This window comes from Xylocopa sonorina, chromosome 3 (assembly GCF_050948175.1).
Source record: "Xylocopa sonorina isolate GNS202 chromosome 3, iyXylSono1_principal, whole genome shotgun sequence".
Classification (NCBI taxonomy): domain Eukaryota; kingdom Metazoa; phylum Arthropoda; class Insecta; order Hymenoptera; family Apidae; genus Xylocopa; species Xylocopa sonorina.
Genome location: NC_135195.1, coordinates 16,559,291 through 16,578,600, shown reverse-complemented (window position 1 = coordinate 16,578,600; position 19,310 = coordinate 16,559,291). Strand labels below are relative to the sequence as shown.

The following is a 19,310-nucleotide window of genomic DNA, read 5'->3' as shown; positions in this document are numbered from 1 at the left end:
CGCTCTACCAGCTGACACGCGTATCGACTAACAACAAGATAATACTTCACTCCGGGACACTCTAGAAATGCGTGTTATATATTTATCGTAACATAACATTTGTATACATAAACATTTGTACATGTCTCAATTCGTAGCTACTAGAAAGTAAATTTAATAAAATTAACCACTTAATAAAATTTTAATTCCCTTCCACGTTTTATCGCTATTAATGGATAGTTTGGCCAACTTTCCCCACGATTGGCAAATACTTCATCTGATCCGTAACAGAATCCAGACCAATCCTTACCATCTCGACATTCTTGTAAATGAAATATAGAATTCCAAAATAAAATAGATAAACGGTAATCAGATGAACAACGTACATTCTGCGAATATCATGAAAATATTAATGTTTTACAAATATACCGTCTGTATATGAAACAATTGAGTACGTACATTGCTTGGTGTCTACGAGCTTTCGGCAAAGTGGACAAATCTTCTTTCATGCAATATTGTCGTGCGCCTAAAATGATATCCTTCATGTACTCAAGAATGTCGATAGACAGAAAATCCATTGGGAAAATTTCCTTGTCCCTAGGACTCATTTCACCCCATACTATTAGCATATTCGTATTATGGAATATCCATTCCCTCGTAGTAAAGTATTGTAAAACTTCGAGGCCCACCGATATGCGTTTCTGAATGCGAACCATACTGAAACAGAATGTCGCGTGGAAGCGCGCAATCGAAACGGCAGAAAGGAAAAAGTGGAAAGCTTACAATCTTTTCTGTCGAAATATCAACATAAGGAAATCGATCAAGTAAGCCGGTATGATGTGGAAAAAGAAGGCTATCAGATTGTGCACGAATTTACTACTGTGTATGTCGCCGTTTGGATACCAAACTTGTCCCTCGAAAGGATACTGGTATCCGAGTGTCTTGCCTTTCTCCAATATCTCTCCCCAGGTGATAGGCAGCACGCCACTTTGCGTAATATTGTACACCGGTACATTGGTTTTTCTAACCAAACAAAAATGCGGACACACGATGAATAAGATCTCTTTCTCGACAACGAGACGACAAGAAAACAATGATTTTTACCTTTCGGACGTAGCTACCCTCTGACCGAGTGTAATTAAACTGTTTATAGCAAGATCAACTGGTATCACTTCGGCGTGGTACTCTGCGATACAGTGCATCGTTCTTATCACACCTTTGCCTCCACCCACGATAAGGCCCACTGGTCCGTTCAAATTGTCTACCCATCCAGGTAACGGCTCCTTTATAGCTGGCGTAACTGCCAAAAATAATATTAAAAATAAAATGTAATAATAATAAACTTAACGTAAAGATAAATTCGATGTGTTTTACCGATCGATGGCCTAGCGATGCAACAAGGTAAATCGACATATGCGTCTGCTATCAGTTTCTCGGCCAATCTCTTCGAATACGTGTAAGTATTTGGATGAAGGTCCAATATCCTGTATTCCCAATGAAACGGAGTATTATCGCAAAACAAAATTTGAAATGGATATTGAAACCGCGATAAAATTCTCACATCGAAAGTCGAACATCGGTTCGAACTTTCTACACTCTACTTGTCCCAAAAACGGACAAAAATGGCAACTCTTCGGTTTAAATATCCCAATTAAAAGATACAATTAATAAAAGCATTTAGTTTTCTTAACTGAAGAGGTTAGAGCAAATTTTTCTATAGAAATATAAATTACTTTGGCGTAATGAGATTTAAGGAACCTTCGTCTAGCCATCGAACCAATTTAATGACATCGTGAGGATTGGCAGGTGCATCGTAGACTTTTTCATCGAGCTCCTCTCTCTCGGGGTAACAGAAGGCAGTGCTCAAATGCACGAATGCTAGCAGCTTTTTCATCTTCTTCGCTAATTCCAATACCGTTTTCGTTCCATTCTTGAATAACAGTATTTTTCCATATAGCTTCCATATAGCATTATACAACTTTACTAATTCAAGTGCACGTACCGTGTTCATTTCTATCGCGTCCTTCAATTCAGACTCTAATCTAAGCGTTGCTGCAAAATGAAATACTATGTCAATATCTTTAAATAACATTTCCAATTGCTCCTTGGTCAATCCTAAATTCTTCTCGGTAACATCCCCGTTCAAGGGCGCAACTCTCTTCAACATGTGAGGTTTTTGTTTCCGCACTCTATTGAACATCTATTTAAAATTACTTTTATTTTAATTCCTTCCCCGATATATCCAAACTAATTTACATAAGATCAATGTTGAGATCATTCTATCCTTTCGTACTATGTAATATGACCCACTTTAATTAATTAAAAAAAGTAACAGACTCATACGTTTAAGAAGCAATTGCAACATATATAATGACACGTAGTTGACACGGATAGTATCGAGTTTATAAAAATTGGTTATAAAGGATTAAAGAAATTCATACTCACAGGCAATTTAAATATCGCATCGAGACGAATTTCTGGAGTACGACCTCTTTTCGGCCGTATCAAAACATAGATCTTGTTTAAGTCGCTGCAGCTGAAAAGTAGCTTCTCAATGAGTACTTTTCCCATCAAACCGGTTCCTCCGGTTATAAAAATATTTTTCCCCTTGTAAAAGGATTGTATCTCGGACAGTTCACCCATTTCTGTGTTAAGGATCTGAAACAATTCCGATGCAAGTGTATAATAATCTGTTTTCTTCGTTTTCTTTACAATTTCTTTCAATCATCGATGTATTGTCGATCGCAAATATCGTCGATGAAAAAGACCAACGCGTATACACACGAAAACCGGTTTACCTTCTGGTTCTCGAGCGTCAAACCATAATGACATTGTATTTCAACAGGTATTATTCAATAATACTAAAGTAAGTGGGTATAATTATATGTATATGGTACGCGGTATTCCTAGATCAGTGATTTGCAAACGAGAAAAATGTTTCTTTTTCTCGTATCGTATTTTCATCGTAAATCGGGAGAAATTCAATGGAATTTGAAAATATCGGGGTCAAGTTTACAAACTGCGGTTACGGTTCGCGACCTTGCCGATGTAGCGTCTCGATCTCGTCATCTTCTTGCTCCATTATTTCCTTTCACTGATCTTACTTTTTTCTCCCGTTATCGCACTCTTTCAATTCGAAACGCACGCAGGAAAATTCCACGCACTGTCCTCGATATTGTGAATTTTGTAACGTACACTGACCCACGAATATTTGGCCAATCGGATTCAGGTACGAAAGAGAAAATCGAGCGGTGAAAGATCGAGCACGCGAGACTAAATAATCAAATCGATTCGAGAAACAAGCCTCGTTCCATGGTTTCTTCGAGCGAGCTAGTGAATTTTAAAACTACTAAACTAACAAACTTGTATAAATTTAATATAGAATGGATTATCTCCGGAGAGATTTAATAAATTCCAAAGTTCGCATACACCGCACACTCGGTCTCTATAGGTAGATATTGCAGCACCAGACAAATATTTGGAATTATTACGTGCTCTAAAAGATGTAAGAATAAGGAAAAATATTTCATATCGTATTAAACATGTCAAACAGATGTTTGAGTCCAAACTTTTACTCGGTATTGCCCATAATTAAGACTTCCAAGAGGCATGGAAACACCACCCATAATAACGTTTAAATGGCACATATTTGCCAGAAACGAGTCTGTGTCAAAAAGATAAGTCTTAATATTTGCTTTACTTTATTTGCACGAACACCTTTGGCTGTCAGTAAATCATTGGACACTTCATAAATTTCATGTTGTAATTGTAGTTACACTTGGAAAAGAATTTCGTAATCTCTCGATCTATCTATTATTTGGGCATAATTCAAAGAGGAAGTAAAAATGAATGAACCTCCGTGATGGTGGTAATTTTGATTTTCCTCCGCTAATGACATACGCTGCTATAATACGTTAAAATGTATTTCGCAATTCAAGTCTCCAGGCGATAGACGCGTGCGTTTAACGAACATTGAAGTTATTAAGTAATGTGTACTTATTTCTGCTTTGTAATTGAATGACTGGTTCATCTTGCGTCGCGAAGTAGTAATTTGTTTACATGGAAGATACTATGGACGTTGACTTTAGGTCTTGAATTCTCCACCATTGAATAAGGTCCTCGACATCATTAACGTTTCCTTCTTCTTTACAGGTAAAGATCATCGAGATTTCACACTGTCCGAAAGAGAGGTATCCTTCGTCTTTGGTTACAGATCAAATTATTTCTGGTTTCCAACGACGTAAGATGTTAACGGTAAGAGTGGTTACCCAGTGGCGCAATTGTGTACATTTACGACGTAATTATACTAGGCGTACTTGACAGTGAGAGTACCCCTAAATCGTTCACAAAAAATATCTTTCGTTAGTTGAATACTCGACGGGACTTGCAGGCACTTCACTCTTTGCGTTAGAGTAACATTTTACAATGATATGCAACGATCTTATGTATCGTGGAATTCTTCTTGAGAAAGTAACTTCGTGAATTAGACCACAAGGTACTATGCATAGTAGGTATCGTGTAACCCATATAAATGAATATAAATTACATTTTCTGACAAATACCATCCGTAAGAATAATTAGAAAATAATAAATAAATTATAAAAATTGTTTACATGTTTACGTATTCAACGATCGATGAACGATGCTAAAAAACTGAGACGCGGAAACTGAGGTGAAACAAGATAGGTAGGAAAAAGTTTGACATCCAAAGTATTTAAGCCAACTCACGATCCTCATTAAAGCGTAGTCACTATTGCTTTCTTCCCGCCGAGAAATATGTGACTTCGATTTTTATTATTAAATATCTGACAAACTGTTACGTTCCTACATTTCATGGCTAAACATGGATCGATATCTTCCCATTGGATATAGGTCTGCGAACTTTCACAAGAAAACCTAGGAGTTATACTCCACGTACTCGTGTGTTTCCGCTATAAATATAGCGATACCAAACAAGTTTCACTTTCTTCATATATTTCGACAACCACGATAAATCTTAAAAATTATATATAAGTTTATAGATGGCAATGACTATCCCTGCGAAACGTGAAAAAGAAGAACAACAATCTTGTTAGTTGTTAGTGGCTGCAACAAAAACATTTCATCGCTTTTTCTTTCAACAGAAGACGTAAGAAATGGAAGATATTGTTTTACTACTCATACATATTCTTCGTTTAACTGGTTTTTTTACTGCTAATTAATAACAAACAAGTATAAGTTTGAAATATTGTACAGAGTAGAATAAAGTCCCCTTTTCTTTTTACGGGATCAAGATTAACTTGCAGTTGATTAACTGATATATAGATATGTAACCTTCAAAGAAAAAGTAACAGAATTATACGCTCGATGAAGAAAAAAGTTACAATTACAAACAAATGCTTCGGGTAACGAGGAAATCATTTATCGATCGTACACGAATGTGTGAGTGGCCACCCTTATGTAAGATTCTCGTAGGATATTATGTCAAAAAGCATTCAGACAATCTTTACATTACTATAACACTGTAATTTATTATGCGTCAGAAATATGACTGCAATTCTATCGACCCACCTCTTCTTAATATTTCATTTTAATATTCCGTATAATATTTTAATATTCCATCTAATACTGATACTGTATTTGCGCGAATATTTTTAGACTTGACTTAATTAGAAAGTGGCTCGAAAATTGACACCTAATTTTCACCTACAAATTAGATGTACAGTTAAAAACGTTAATAGAAGATAAACATAAGTAAGTAATTATTTAATGCAAGGGTAATGATACACTCTATCTTGGTCTGCTCGTTGAAAAATTTAAATAATACAGGTTAAACCCTAATGAAACTTGCTACATCACGCAAAGATGGTAAAATTAAAATGAACAAGGTGAAAGTTGAAGAAATATTAATTTTGTAAAATATAAAAGGATAATTACCAAACTATTGGAATCCGGTTGAAATGAAAGAAAATCCTTTAGAACCGGTATGAAAACTGTAAATCCAACTCGAAATCGTAGAAAATAAGCCAGAACAAGAAGAGTTGCGAACCACGCGTTCAAACTCACTGAGCTTGATCGTCGTCCGCGTAGAGAGTCATAGCAGGAACAACATTGTCTCCCCACCTGTGACTGTGTTCGACCTCACAAGTTACACTTTTTCTTCTCGTTCGAATCGTAAGTCATTGTGCATCTTCACTTTACCGTACATTTGTATTCGTTGAAATCTTTCACAATTATCGAATGACGTCTAAACACTAATCATCGTTCGTTTATTCTTAACACATTCCGTGCCAAGCCGTTTTTCCCTAACTTGTTGTACAGGTCATTTCAAGATTGATATATTATTACAAACAATTTCTTTACATCATCACTGGACAAACATTATCGTGTAAATAACAATTAAACAACTTTGTCGTAAAATGTCAGTTTTCACCGGAAACCTTCTTGTGTTTCGAACAGGAAATTTATTCTAACATTGACTTTGTACAAATTTTACAAATTAAACCGCAAAATTTCTATGATTCGATTAATTTTTATTTCGATTTGTTTAGGCAATTTATTGGACTTATACTTTTGAAGAAGGGAACTAACTTTTAAAACCAATATTACACGTTTGCATACATCTAACGTCAAATGTGCACACACTGAACTACGATACGTTTTCTTCCGTAATCTTATGATAGACGAGTTTCCATAAAATTTCCAACTTTAAGTAACTTCTTACAGTAACAAATCTGTAAACTCATGCATTTTATTTCTATCTATGTGCAAAAAAGGCCAATAGTCTTTTGAAAACACATTCATAAACACATGACGTACAACTGCACGAGTTTATCCACAAAAAGTGGACGTACCGACTTAATTTCAAGATATATAGTTCTGACGATAAAGGGAATTAGTGGAAAATCTGGCCACGCTTTCTCTCAAATACATTTCTTATCGTCTCGCATATGGGAACGTTCAATTTTTTTTATATAAAACGCAAAACGTACACGGAAGAATAATATAACTTTAACCGTTTTCAATTTATAACAATACTTATTATCGCAGAAAATGAATGTGAAATTGAAATATTTCTCCATCTATACTATTCCACGGAATGTGTTATTTCTACTATTCCAATTCACGTATAAACAATCTCAAGGTGCTAGTAAACCTGAAACTTGTTACAACCATGATTATTTAAATAAGCGATCTTCTGTTGCAATAACAGACACAAAAACTATTATACTAAAGTAACAAGCAAAAGAAAAACAGTGTACACAGAACGGTCATATTTGATCAAATAATACAGTCTTCTGTCTAATTACATAAAATAATTATATCCATGACAGCGTTGTATATTTTTATTCAACGTCTTTTCAAGTCTACCTTTTTTTTTATTTCGTAAACCTATTCAAAATATTTGCTAGTAAATACTGTGTTGAGCTATATGAGCACAAAGGCACCTAAATGCACATACGTAAAAATAGATTATATGAACAAGTGAAAGTAACTTTGCTTATGTACAGTTTCTCATGAAAGTATTCGGACCTTTATATCCTAAACCACTAACAAACAGAAGTTTAGTACAATTCAAGTAAAATATAAGTCCTGAGAATACATAGCTGCAAATATAAAATTTTACGGCCGAATTCCGGATACTTTTAATATAGCAATACATAGATCCTATATACGTTGTCAGAGTAAATGATATTAAATTATTAACGCTTTCTGCAAACGACTGTAACTCGTCGATATAATCGTTAGTTATGGAGTAAGACTGAAGTAAGAGCGTTCTCATCTTATCCATTCATCTTCGATCAAATAGACAAACGTGTACGTGTACGTGACTAAAATATATGCTTAATACATTTCCGGAAAGGAAATAAAATGAATGGCCGCAGATTCATTTCTATTTTTAAAAAATAAATCGCTTTCCTGACTATGCAAAGGTATGAAGAATAGTAAATTTTACTACAAGAACATGAAATATTGTATAATATTGTTTCTTATTAACTTTACATTATCGTTACGTTAATTAGTTGTAATATATAAACCGGTTAAACAGCTTTATCGATACAATACAAAAAATTAGGTTTATTCCTTTCACCTAGTACTTATTCGTATTTGATGTTGCTGGGAGTATGTTCAAAATTGCTGTTACATAAACATATTACGTAAAGTCGATGCACATTATAGTTCATTGACTTATTGCATTGCCCTTTAAGAGGATCTTTCTCTTCGATTTCCCCCTCCAATGTTTCCTTCATTTTACTATCCATTGAGCATCTAATACGTAGTTTCTTTTTAATTACTATGTGCGAACAATTTTAATAGCGTAATTAGTTTATTTCGCACAAGTTGAGTTTGAAAAATGGCACAAATAATTCCAGGTAACACAGCAAATCATGTAACACTTTAAAAAGCACCAGCGTATCACGGTGGCGCCCCCAGGTTCCGTAATGCCACAGGGTTATCACCAGGATTACACGTATTTAAATGCACCAGAACAGCACGCGGTGCTGTTCCACTGCTAATACCGCCTGCCAATGCTGTTTATTCATGAATTTATATAACAGTACCATAGGATGATATTTCTTCATCCACATTATAAACGAATATTATTCATTTTCAGCCTAAAATAGATTGACATGAAACATATTTTTATAATCTACCTCGATACAGCGATTGTTGATTGCAAATGAGGATATAAACTAACATACAGTAAATATAAATAATAAATACTACATATTGTGCTATTTGAATAGGAAAAGAGCTTCTGAACCACTATTTTATATCGCCGTATTATATATTTTTTGTATACTTCCCGCTTTGGAGGTAAGAGAGAGAAAGATATATAAGAAAGGTATAAGAAAGAGTAAGACAGATGATGCCGGCTCTACTCTAGAACCCGTGGCGCCATCTCTGTGAAAAGTGCTCAAACTACTCGCACAGCATTATCAACAGCGAAGTGAACTACTGCTACACTAGCGCCATCTCTGTGAAAAGTGCTGAAACCACTCGGGGAATTAGTTCTAGTATTCTGCCAAGAGATGGCGCCACCAGTCGGTCGGTTGTGGATTTTTGTTGTCCACGATATTTTCTTCTAATTAACTTTTGCTGAGGATGACTTTTATGTAACAAGTTTATTTAACAACAACAAGTCTTTACAATTAAGGTAATTTGAATTAGAAACTAAGAAATACAAATCTAGATTTGGCAAAGGCAAATTGTGATGTGTACTCTTTGATGGCGTAGAAATAAGTGAATAATTTGAAAAGCGTAGAAATTTGAAAGACGTCGCAAACGAGAGTCTCTTGTTTATAGATGACGTGAATTATTTTTGAAACAATTTCCTAATGAAAATGTACCCTCCGAGGAGCGGAAGTAGATGGCTGTGAATGTGTCTGCTTATATGAGGAAGTCGGTAACGTCGGTAACGTCGGTAACGCCACACGGTAGTTCACTTTGCTGTCGATAATGCTGTGCGAGTAGTTTGAGCACTTTTCACAGAGATGGCGCCACGGGTTCTAGAGGAGGGTCGGTATCATTTGTCTCACTCTTTTTTATAGCTTTCTTATATACCTTTCTTTCTCTTACTTCTAAAGCGGGAAGCATAAAATAAATTTTAAAAACAGTAGTGTTCAACTTAATTAATACATATAATTAATAATTTTCAACTTCGTTTGATGAATACTGATTGTCGCCTTTTTGGCGACCATTTTTACACCAACACGTTAGAGGAAGAATATGAAAGTATTTTAAATTTGGGACATTTATCAGTTTAAGAAAATGGTGTCTCGAACAGTCAAAAGTAATGTTTTGGTGGCAAATGATGTAGATAATTTATCTTTTTAATAAATCATTGTAAAAAAAAAAAAAAAATAGAAATGTCTTCACACACGACACCAATTGTCGAAGAACTAGCCAAGGACTATTCAGATTATTTAAAATTAGACTTATCCAATCACGTATGTATTATGTTATACATAACCTTAATACGCAATTCTTAACCCTTTCCAAGCTTATGAACTTTGGAATATAATAGATGGATATACCCATCAATACCTTGTAAGTGAATAATAGCAACTGCAGATATATCCATTATTAGTCTATTGAACCACCTGGAAATTATGATTATGTTTGCCAAAAAAATATTAAGCACTGTCAAACTTTACCTCATAGTAAATAAGAAAAATACTCGTATACCATAGATTACTATACTAATAACTAACTAACTATAACTCTATATTCTCATGCCAGTATCTTTTGTAATGCAATTCCGATTTAGATTTTTTTATAACTTAAATATATTTTGATATGAAACTAGTTCCCTATGGTAAATTACTTATTTAAGTTAATAGCTTATGAATATATTTTTCAATCATAGTATATCCCGATAACTGTAGACATATCTGTATCATAAAATAAATAATTTGAAATCGTATTTCAGATGAAAAATTTTAATGATATGATCGAAGATGTCATGATGCGTTTAGAAGAATTTCAATCCATTATTGAAATGGTTAGGATCATATATTAAATTGATTATACATTTTTTATAAAACTATTACAGACGTATTATATATTTGTTTTAAAAGGTTCAATCTGAAAGTAATCAATGTATCGATCAATATATTCCGAGATTACAAAACATGCAAGAAGAGGTTGTAAATCTTAACAAACGAATAGACGCTTTAGAACATGTTATAGCAATGGTTAACGTAAATTTAGCAACGTTAGAAGCTGCTGTTGATAATGCAGAAGCTGAATTAGGGATTTCTGACCGATTATTTGGAATGTTAAATCCTTTATCCTTTTTTGTAAGTCACTATTAATTTTGTAATGTCAATTGTATAAAATTAACTTAAACACTATTTCAGAAAAAAACTCAAGACCCTGTGGTACCAAATAAATTACCAGCATATGAACCTCCAACAATTTATAGAACCAATGATTATTTTAAGAGTGAATAAATGAATATTTTATTTGTTATTTTTATATATCAAAGTGTGTCGACCTTTAAAGTTGTCTAACACTCGAGAGATGGGTAATATCAAATGAATTTTAAATATTTTTATTATTAGTAAAAGATAAGACTACTTTAGGACAGTTAGTAAGAATTATTTTAAGGACTGACAAAAGATATTATCAATAAATATATCTGTTACTAAATAAAATAAAATAATGACTCAATTTTGGGGCAAAAATGTGAAAAGTGCAACAATTGAGATAGTTACTATTTACATTTAATATGTTTTATTAATTTTTCTATTAAAATATCTCATTTGAATATAATTTTAATATAATTTTATACATCAACATGCTGCAAGAGTGCAAGTCCTTAACTGTGCTTTCTTTTCTCCAATTAAACAACTTCCACCTATACAATGCCTCCACCTTGTCAATTTTCCTATACCGCATGTAACACTACAGCTGGACCAATTTCCCCATTGATCCCATATTTTTGGTCCTGGTCGACTCATTCTACCTGTCATTAAAATATTTGTTAAAGAATAAAAATAAATATATATATATATATGTACTACAATTTTATAATTATGTAACATAACGTCTATATTTGTTACGTTTTTTGTAAAATAAGATGATAAATTTAATTTTAGCGTGTAATATACATTTGTAAATAATAATTCTTCTGTTAATGTTATTTCAATAGAATTGTAATTTTCACAAAAACGAGATAATTGTATGTAATTTTAATATTTCCTAAAAAAAGCAATAACACGGCACTAATCACAAACTTACGATTTTGTGTTCATTAAATAAAAATAAACGTATAGTAAACCAATCACTCTTACTGCTTATACTTTTCTTTTTATTTTTAATTCTTGTACCAGCGTTATTTAAAGTAATAGGTATTTGTGTCACATGGAATAAATGTTCCTTTTGAATGTTTGCAAGTTCAGGTATCGGTAATGATTGCTTGTAAGTAGATAATATATTATTTACACGATTTTCCGGCCGAAAAGATTCTAAACATTTCACGAAAACAAATATAATGATTAATAATTTAATAAATAACATCAACAACTTGATTAGCAAAATTTGCATTACTGATTCCTTAATTTTATGCTATACTTTTTACTAACTGAAATTATCTATTAAAAATGGTAGGTCGTGTGCGCGTGCATTTGTACATATATGTATATATTCAACAGTCTGTAAACACGTGTTGCCCGGGTCAGTCTGATTAACTTAATTATACTTCAATTAAGTGAATAACGTGTATTTTCATTTCGATAAATTTATTATCTAGTTTTAATTCCAAGCCAGTGAAGAATAGTTTTTGAATCGCAATTTTTTAAGTGACATGCTTTTATTTGTGCTTTCTTTAATCCTTTTGTGCAATCTTCTGCCGAACAGTGACGCCAACGAACTTGACGACCACTGCCACATGTTACACTACATATACTCCAATTACCCCATTCATCCCACAATTCATTGTCTACCATATTTAAATAATTATTTTAATAATACGAAAAATTTCGACATAACAGTATTTAAGAGTGTATATAAATGCATTTTGATAAACAGTAAATACTGCCATGTTCACTTACGATTCTTAATATCCCTTAACAAATATTTTTGCTGATTCTGATGAGTGTTAGTTGCATAAGGTGTTTTATCTAAATAACTAAGTAATTTGCGCTGATAATTCGGTGAATTAATATAGTACAATAGTCTTGGACAAAAATATTGCCTGTGTTTCTTGTTGTTAAACAGAAAGCTATGCAAATTAGCCTCCTTTTTGATATTTGTTTCATTTCTTTGTAAGCAATGCGATTCAATGGAAAGAAAGCTTTCTTCTAGATTACTGTATGTATTCCAGAAATGTATTAATATAATTTCATTGAAGTAGATGAAAAGTTATATACAAACAGCATATTAACATACCAATTGTGAATTATATTACTTATAAAAATATGTGAATTATATGTTAATATATTTTCCTTTGATTTCAGCAAAATTAACTTTTCAAATTTAATTTTGTTCTCAAACTTTTTAAAAAACATGCAGCTAAAACAGTGCACTAATATTAATATAGATAATAATTTCATATCATATTAATGTTATTAAATCTTCCATTACTTAAATGAAACTTTTATATATCAATTATGTTAAACTGATTACAAAACTAACTTAACCTTATGAAATACATAACAATTCAGCTGACAGCTTTATCTTTACTACATACATAATTTGAGAAAGATTCATGTTATTGATAGTGACGTTATTAACTATATTCACTCATCATCATATAATTAAGCCTCGTTCAAATAAATCAAGTTATTTTTAATGCATAAGAAACAAAGAAATAATTGTAATAATTAATATTGTTTTATTTAAAATATGCATCACAAATTTTAATAACTTTTTGTACGAGTATCAAATACTTAATATATTTTTATAACATCCCTTATATAAAAATATATATTTAAAAATTCTCCACTTATCGGAGCCATCTGTTATAAAAAATGAAATCGTAATTTTGAAGTATTTGGTTACAGTACCGTATTCAAAGACGGAAGAATGCTTTATGCGCGCGACCATTTGGAATCTGGCCTTGAAGCCTTAATCGCCTAACTGCTTCTCTTAAATGTTTCGGTTGTAATGGTCCTGTTTCCTGATGAGTTTCCATAACATCAAGCGCTAAGTTGAAAGTTAAATTGGAACTAAATATGAGAGCTTCTATATAATTAGAAATTTAAATTAGAATAACTGCAATGTTACCTTCTTCCACTATTTCTCCAACAAATACTTTTGCAATCCCAGACATAGCAATGACCACATTTTGCGATACAGAACAGCCTGTTATAGTTTGCATGATCTATAGTAGCAAATGCAATTTATGTAAAATGTATTCTACTATTTCCTCTCTCTCTCAAAAAAAAAGTGATTACCCTTTTTATTGCTGCTTTTGGAAAGGCTGCTCTTCTATACATTTCATATCTGTCTAATTGATCTTCTGTAAAATTTGAAACTAATACCCTGTTAAAAGAAACAAATATTGGTATATTTATATATATATCTGCAACATTCCCTATAATCAAAACTGTAGAAATTTAAGAGACATACTGCATCTTTTCTCTTTCCTCTTCTTCTAATTCTTTTTTACTCTTCTCTTTGCTTTCTCTCCTCTCTACAACATTTGTTGGGTTTGCATGTGGTAATACTATGTCATTTTCAAATATGTCTTCCGCAGTTCGTTCTTCTTCCCTATTCTCAACTTCATTTTTAACGATTTCCAACTGATCTTCTACTACCGTACACAATGAGTTAGATCCTACTTCTTCTGCGTCAGACTGAGACTGTGAACTCATAGCATCAGATTCTAGCTAATATTTAAATAAATAATTCTTTTAGCTACTACTAATAATTTTAATATAACATAATATTGAATTAGATTATTTTTACAATATACCTTGACTTGTGCATTATCAATATCCATTGATTCCACATCTTTAATTCTAGTATTTTGCAAAAGGTTACCCCTTACTTCTTTCTCCTCAATCTCTATGTGATCACTTTCATTTCCAGAATCTTCTTTCCCAAATATATTATCCATAGTATGAACAAAAATACACCGAGTTACAAGTATGTATGCAATATGTAATTAGTGTTACTAAAAACTGTAAAAGTAACACATACTCTTGTATTTATTGACAGCTAATGAATCCTGTATAAGAATATTATTTTAGGTTAGAGTAGACATAACAATAATATTTTTCAACTAAATGCAGATATTTAATTTTGGGAAGAAAATTTAATCGGAAAAAATGAAATTAATTTGTTTAAACGTGATTACAGAAATATAATAACCTTGGTCAATTCTTTCATAATTTGTAAAAAATAACTTTATTTTGTACGGCTCAAATAACCACGATTCCCTTTAATTTAAACAATCGCGCTACGTTAAATTTGTCGGTACGTAAAGAATTATTGGATATTGCGATTATAAATTCTGAAGATTAAAATTAAAAACTTAAAAATTTTATTTCATTATCATTATACAATATTTGTCAATTAATAGAAATATTTATATATGTTGATTTAAAAAATTATTTCTTGATACGGTATAAAGAAATGTTACTATGATACATGTTTATCTTCATACTTACTGATTCAAAAGTTTTAGTAATGCAAATTGTAAGTAAATAATGTTAATTAAATTCAGATATATTTTATTTTTATCCCTTCAAATAGAAATAATAAATAACAAAATAAATATCTAGAGTAATTGTGTATTAAAACACTTATAATTTCTCGCATTTAATTTAAACATACTTAATACTACAATACATAAAATTTAAACATACAGAAATAGAGAAATGAATGTTTAGAAAATATAGAGTTAATCAAAAAAGAAAGGAATGAAAGCGAGATAGTCTGAAAAAGAGTTTAGCAGAAGTTATTTCATTGTTCGATGGGATATTTTTTGTAATCGAAAAGGAGAAGAGATCGCAGCGTGGCGACATCTGGTGGCCGAGTAGAATTTAGTCGACGGTGTCGCGACGCCGCGACGTATTTGTCAATATCTGATCGTTTTCACAATTTTCACTGTTCATACATGTCCATACGAAATTAACACGCGATCTCGTCGAAGCGAACGATCGTAGAAGTTCGAATAGAAAGAAACTCGGTGTCGAACGCGAATCGCTGATAAGTGAAACCCGAATTGAAAGGTGAAGAGAGTTCTCGGCGCGGAAAAGAGACGTCGAGAACTGGCCGGGACTCGGGACTCGGGACTCGGAACGATAGCTGGTATAGCTCGGTAGGCCCGTACCACGGCCGAGTGTATTGCCTATCCTGTTCGAGGGCTGAGGGGAGAGCACCGTAGTGAGTGAGTGCGATACAGTGAAATATCAAAGATCGAGAGTAACATCGGCTAAAGAGCTGACGCGATTCTATCATCTAAGCATCGTATACCGGGTCTACGAATGCAGTTTCAAGAGGGAGCCGCGTATTAAGATGTGAGTACGGTGTGTCCTCGAAAAATACACGGCGTTCGTCGTGAGCCAGATTTCACGGGGGAATTTTAGCGAAAGGAGAAGAAACGGTTTCGTTTCCAGTGAACATTGCATCCGTCGTGACGGCTCTTCACCCGAGTATAAGACAGTGGAGAAGGCTGTCTTTGTAGACGGTACGGAACACTGCCGATATAACGGGCAGAAAATATTGTTGTAAACACGATTCATTTACACTAAACTTTTCGCAATACATAAACCCTTATGTACTTAGGTTCGCGCTTAACCCCGCACACGCTTCTTTTTACGCATACTGTTTTACGATTTATTAACGATGTCGTATTCTCTGTACACCTTTGTTCGCACACCTACGAGTGCCGTGACAGGAACGCGAGTGGAACCGGTCTTGTCTTTTCAAACGCTACTCGACTCGTTCCTTGATCTCTTTCCTCCACGAAAAAACATCACTCTCGCTTTACCTTCCAATTTTGCTTCATCAACCTTCATCCTTCAACCACTTACACATCCTCGAACGCCTCAAACTCCCCATAAATCTCATTCCACTCTCTTTAGTTTCCTACATTTTTCTAAGAAACGTATACCGCGGTACGTTACGTTCAACTTTCTTATCTTTCGAATGTATTTACATATGTGCGATCGTTTTCATACCTTAGCCCCGATTACCATACAGGAAAACAAAAATGTAAATATCGCATAAAGCATTTCAATTGAATTAATCGAAATACATTAGGTTGTTGGGAAACGTAATTTATTCGATGGTAACTTTATCGAACAATAATAAAAATTGTATTTTTATATAAATTTCATTCAGTCTACGTATCGAAATTTATTTTTGTCGAATATCTGAGAAAAGCAGTTTTCCTTAGCACCGTGCGCTTTCGGCGCGCTTTTCTCTGATCGCAGCGTGTTTGAGACTAAGATTTTAAAGGGAACTCTTTCTCGCGATGCTCGCTGTTTGGAACGATGCACGATTTGGATGCACAAGCTTGGTTAGGAGGTATTATTGCATTTACGTAGAGGGCACGTGTAAAGGGAGCGGCGTCGAAACTGAAGGTAGAAGAGACGGTCGTTGGCCGAAGGAGAAACGACCCGACGAGTGTTGCTCGAGTCGACGGAGGAGAGCCTGTTTCGCTACGGGGAACACGTACTTCGTCGCGGTTGGCTCTGTTCTCGGTCTACCATCCTTTCGAGCCAAGCTTCGCGAACAAATGATAACGTTACCACTGTACCAAGCAGAACAAATTTTCTTCTTTTTCCTTTCTCAGGCTACTCATTTCCAATTTGGTATTTATACGATTTACTATTGACCTGCCATTTTTCTCGCACTTCATTTTTCCATTTGAAGTGGAGAGCAGAATTGTTCGGGGCACGCGTTCGATATTAATCGAATAATAATAATGTATCGCCGAGTAAGGAGAGTGTCGCGACATAAAACCTCGGAGTAGAGTAGTCGCTAGCGAGATATAGAATATGTGTTTACGCCAATCGGCATCACGGAGGTCAATATACCGTTAGAGACTTCACGATATCCTCCTCTCTTTTCTCTGTTCTCTCTCCTCTTATTTCCCGGAGCGCGTCACGTCGTCTTGCGCTAACTTACGTACTTACATCGTGTTTTACATTTTCTTAAACACAAATTTATCCTATCTTACGAACGCGCTATTTGCACCCAGCGACGTTGCTCTGCCTGCTTGGCGCCTAAATAAATGCGATGCAATTGTACTTTGCACTGTTTACGATTACCAGTGAGGCCATATATTTCAGACCCATTGGATTGATATAATTCGTTAAAAAACTGAACTGCAACGTAAATGAATCACAGCGGACGTTTTTATTAATTAGAAACGATAAAAGTGTCGATACGAGTATCCGGTTGTCGTATAGTAAGATAAACATGGATCGATTCGTTTGATGCGCCACAGATAAACGACTCGAGAACAAAATAGTCATGCGCGACACTTTCCAAGAAGATTTAATAAACATTATTAATTAATTCATTTCGGATTCCCAATATTCACTATATATTGTATATATATATCAGTTGCTTGTATTGTTAGATATCAATGAGAGCTCCAGGCACTCGCGCGACACCGTAACCTGTAAATGATGTTTTACGTGGACCCGCGCTCGTTCGTTTTACAGCATGGCTGCAACGGGTCCTTGATTCTGCCGCTGCTGGCAAGTAAAGCGAAGCTTTACGTAAGCACTTTCTATCTGCGAAGGTATGAAAGCGATCGGTGGAAAAACTCTGTCCCGCCTCGAATCGCGACAGCTTAGAACTGTTTCGCGGCTTCACGAAACAAGCTCCAGCTTCCGGTCTTTCGTAAATCAGTTTTCGCGATCTAACTTGTTAGCCTCTTGTGACAACATCCAGTTAGATTCGCACGAGTCGTTGTATTTCTGCGCGAATATTTTCGAGCTATACTTTCGATTAATAGTAGTAGTAGTAGTAGTAGTAATAGTAGTAGTAGTAGTAGTAGTAGTAACAAGTTCGTAGATCCTGGTTATATCGTAACTCACAGAGCGGCGATCGTTTCGATGTACACATAGGTATATATGGTGATACGTGTACGCGAGGGAGAATAAATTTCGGAACTCTTTTTATTCCGCAGGTGCGAAGAGGCTACAGAAGTGGGGACGCATCATCAGCAAACGGCAGCAACAACGATGGGCGTCGCCGAGGATGAGACACCATCCTCTTTGACTTCTCATCCTAACCCTAACGTTAACAACCCCAATCAAGAAGGTACGTGTCAGAGTTGTAAGTTTTTCTTTTTCCAACTACGAAAAGTTTGCGCGATTCTTCGATCTGGCAAAATTCAACTCATTTAAACAATCAATCGGTCAAGGAAATATTCATCATTTCTAGATGGTATCTAACCTTTCGGACACTTTTGAAACGGTCATTTTCAAGTAATCAGTATAATGACACAATAAGGGGATAAATGACGGGGCACGTTTACATTCCATAGCTTTCTTCCGGATTCGCAATTGACGTTAATCGCAGTACACGTTAACCTTGCACATTCTCGCGTTTCAACTTGAAACGAAGTTAAGAAGCGAAATGCGCGCTCATTAATCCGTTTAATTATGCCAACACGGAAGCACCGCGGTAAGTCCCGATGCGACAGAACCGCACACTTGCTAACTTCTCACCTAACGATCACCGTAGCGAACTTAACGATCCTTATCCTTTCCTTGTCTCTTCCGTATTATATTATACCTACGCGTTTTTTCCAGAGAGTTCCCATACTAGTTCAATGAAACGCATAAATTTCAATAGTTATCGTATCTCAAAAATCGTTTCGCTAAAAATCAACGAACAACAGAAGGAAACCAATTAGTGCCTCTAAAAAAAAATCG

At 34.3% G+C, this 19,310-nt stretch overlaps 4 protein-coding genes across 7 annotated transcripts in view; 2 read left to right on the top strand and 2 right to left on the bottom strand.

Annotated features, from left to right (window-relative positions):
- Nucleotides 1-155: 155 nt before the first annotated feature.
- Nucleotides 156-6,027, bottom strand: LOC143422210 (putative fatty acyl-CoA reductase CG5065). Its single transcript, XM_076892686.1, has 9 exons — nt 5,896-6,027; nt 2,425-2,637; nt 1,982-2,179; nt 1,713-1,909; nt 1,354-1,463; nt 1,084-1,279; nt 763-1,002; nt 439-696; nt 156-368 (listed from the first exon to the last, which is right to left on the bottom strand). The coding sequence occupies exons 2-9, from the start codon at nt 2,620-2,622 to the stop codon at nt 209-211; spliced, it is 1,557 nt and encodes a 518-aa protein (XP_076748801.1). The 5' UTR covers nt 2,623-2,637; nt 5,896-6,027; the 3' UTR covers nt 156-208.
- A 3,675-nt stretch (nt 6,028-9,702) lies between these two features.
- Nucleotides 9,703-11,134, top strand: Blos4 (biogenesis of lysosome-related organelles complex 1 subunit 4). 2 transcript variants are annotated; one of them, XM_076892654.1, is made up of 4 exons: nt 9,703-9,911; nt 10,394-10,465; nt 10,542-10,756; nt 10,816-11,134. In XM_076892654.1, the coding sequence occupies exons 1-4, from the start codon at nt 9,831-9,833 to the stop codon at nt 10,853-10,855; spliced, it is 408 nt and encodes a 135-aa protein (XP_076748769.1). In that variant the 5' UTR covers nt 9,703-9,830; the 3' UTR covers nt 10,856-11,134. The 2 variants fall into 2 exon arrangements, with proteins under 2 accessions (XP_076748769.1, XP_076748768.1); XM_076892653.1 differs by having other exon boundaries at nt 9,708-9,911; nt 10,542-10,763; nt 10,824-11,134.
- Nucleotides 11,135-11,324: 190 nt separating this feature from the next.
- Taf11 (TATA-box binding protein associated factor 11) lies at nt 11,325-14,896 on the bottom strand. The gene is made up of 7 exons (XM_076892652.1): nt 14,782-14,896; nt 14,384-14,638; nt 14,038-14,297; nt 13,863-13,950; nt 13,693-13,789; nt 13,473-13,611; nt 11,325-11,431 (listed from the first exon to the last, which is right to left on the bottom strand). Exons 2-6 carry the CDS (start codon nt 14,525-14,527, stop codon nt 13,478-13,480), a joined length of 723 nt encoding a protein of 240 aa, XP_076748767.1. The 5' UTR covers nt 14,528-14,638; nt 14,782-14,896; the 3' UTR covers nt 11,325-11,431; nt 13,473-13,477.
- Nucleotides 14,897-15,477: 581 nt separating this feature from the next.
- Nucleotides 15,478-19,310, top strand: part of Trc (Serine/threonine-protein kinase tricornered) — a 41,779-nt gene continuing 37,946 nt past the window's right edge. The window contains exons 1-2 of one of the 3 annotated variants that reach the window (XM_076892561.1): nt 15,478-15,932; nt 18,560-18,708. In XM_076892561.1, the coding sequence (XP_076748676.1) occupies nt 15,931-15,932; nt 18,560-18,708 (151 nt within the window). In that variant the 5' untranslated portion in view covers nt 15,478-15,930. Of the gene's footprint in view, nt 16,103-18,559; nt 18,709-19,310 lie in introns of all 3 variants that reach the window. The other 2 variants (XM_076892562.1, XM_076892563.1) reach the window with 2 other exon arrangements.

Coding starts and splice junctions, on each gene's coding strand:
- LOC143422210 (XM_076892686.1), bottom strand. CDS start 2,622: ATGGGTGAACTGTCCGAGATACAATCCTTTTACAAGGGGAAAAATATT. Junction 1,910..1,981: donor ACGCGATAGAAATGAACACG/GTACGTGCACTT, acceptor CTGTTATTCAAG/AATGGAACGAAAACGGTATT. Junction 1,280..1,353: donor CATCGCTAGGCCATCGATCG/GTAAAACACATC, acceptor TATTTTTGGCAG/TTACGCCAGCTATAAAGGAG.
- Blos4 (XM_076892653.1), top strand. CDS start 9,831: ATGTCTTCACACACGACACCAATTGTCGAAGAACTAGCCAAGGACTAT. Junction 9,912..10,393: donor AATTAGACTTATCCAATCAC/GTATGTATTATG, acceptor ATCGTATTTCAG/ATGAAAAATTTTAATGATAT. Junction 10,466..10,541: donor TTCAATCCATTATTGAAATG/GTTAGGATCATA, acceptor TTGTTTTAAAAG/GTTCAATCTGAAAGTAATCA.
- Taf11 (XM_076892652.1), bottom strand. CDS start 14,527: ATGGATAATATATTTGGGAAAGAAGATTCTGGAAATGAAAGTGATCAC. Junction 13,951..14,037: donor GAGGAAAGAGAAAAGATGCA/GTATGTCTCTTA, acceptor TTCTTTTAACAG/GGTATTAGTTTCAAATTTTA. Junction 13,612..13,692: donor TGGAGAAATAGTGGAAGAAG/GTAACATTGCAG, acceptor CTTTCAACTTAG/CGCTTGATGTTATGGAAACT.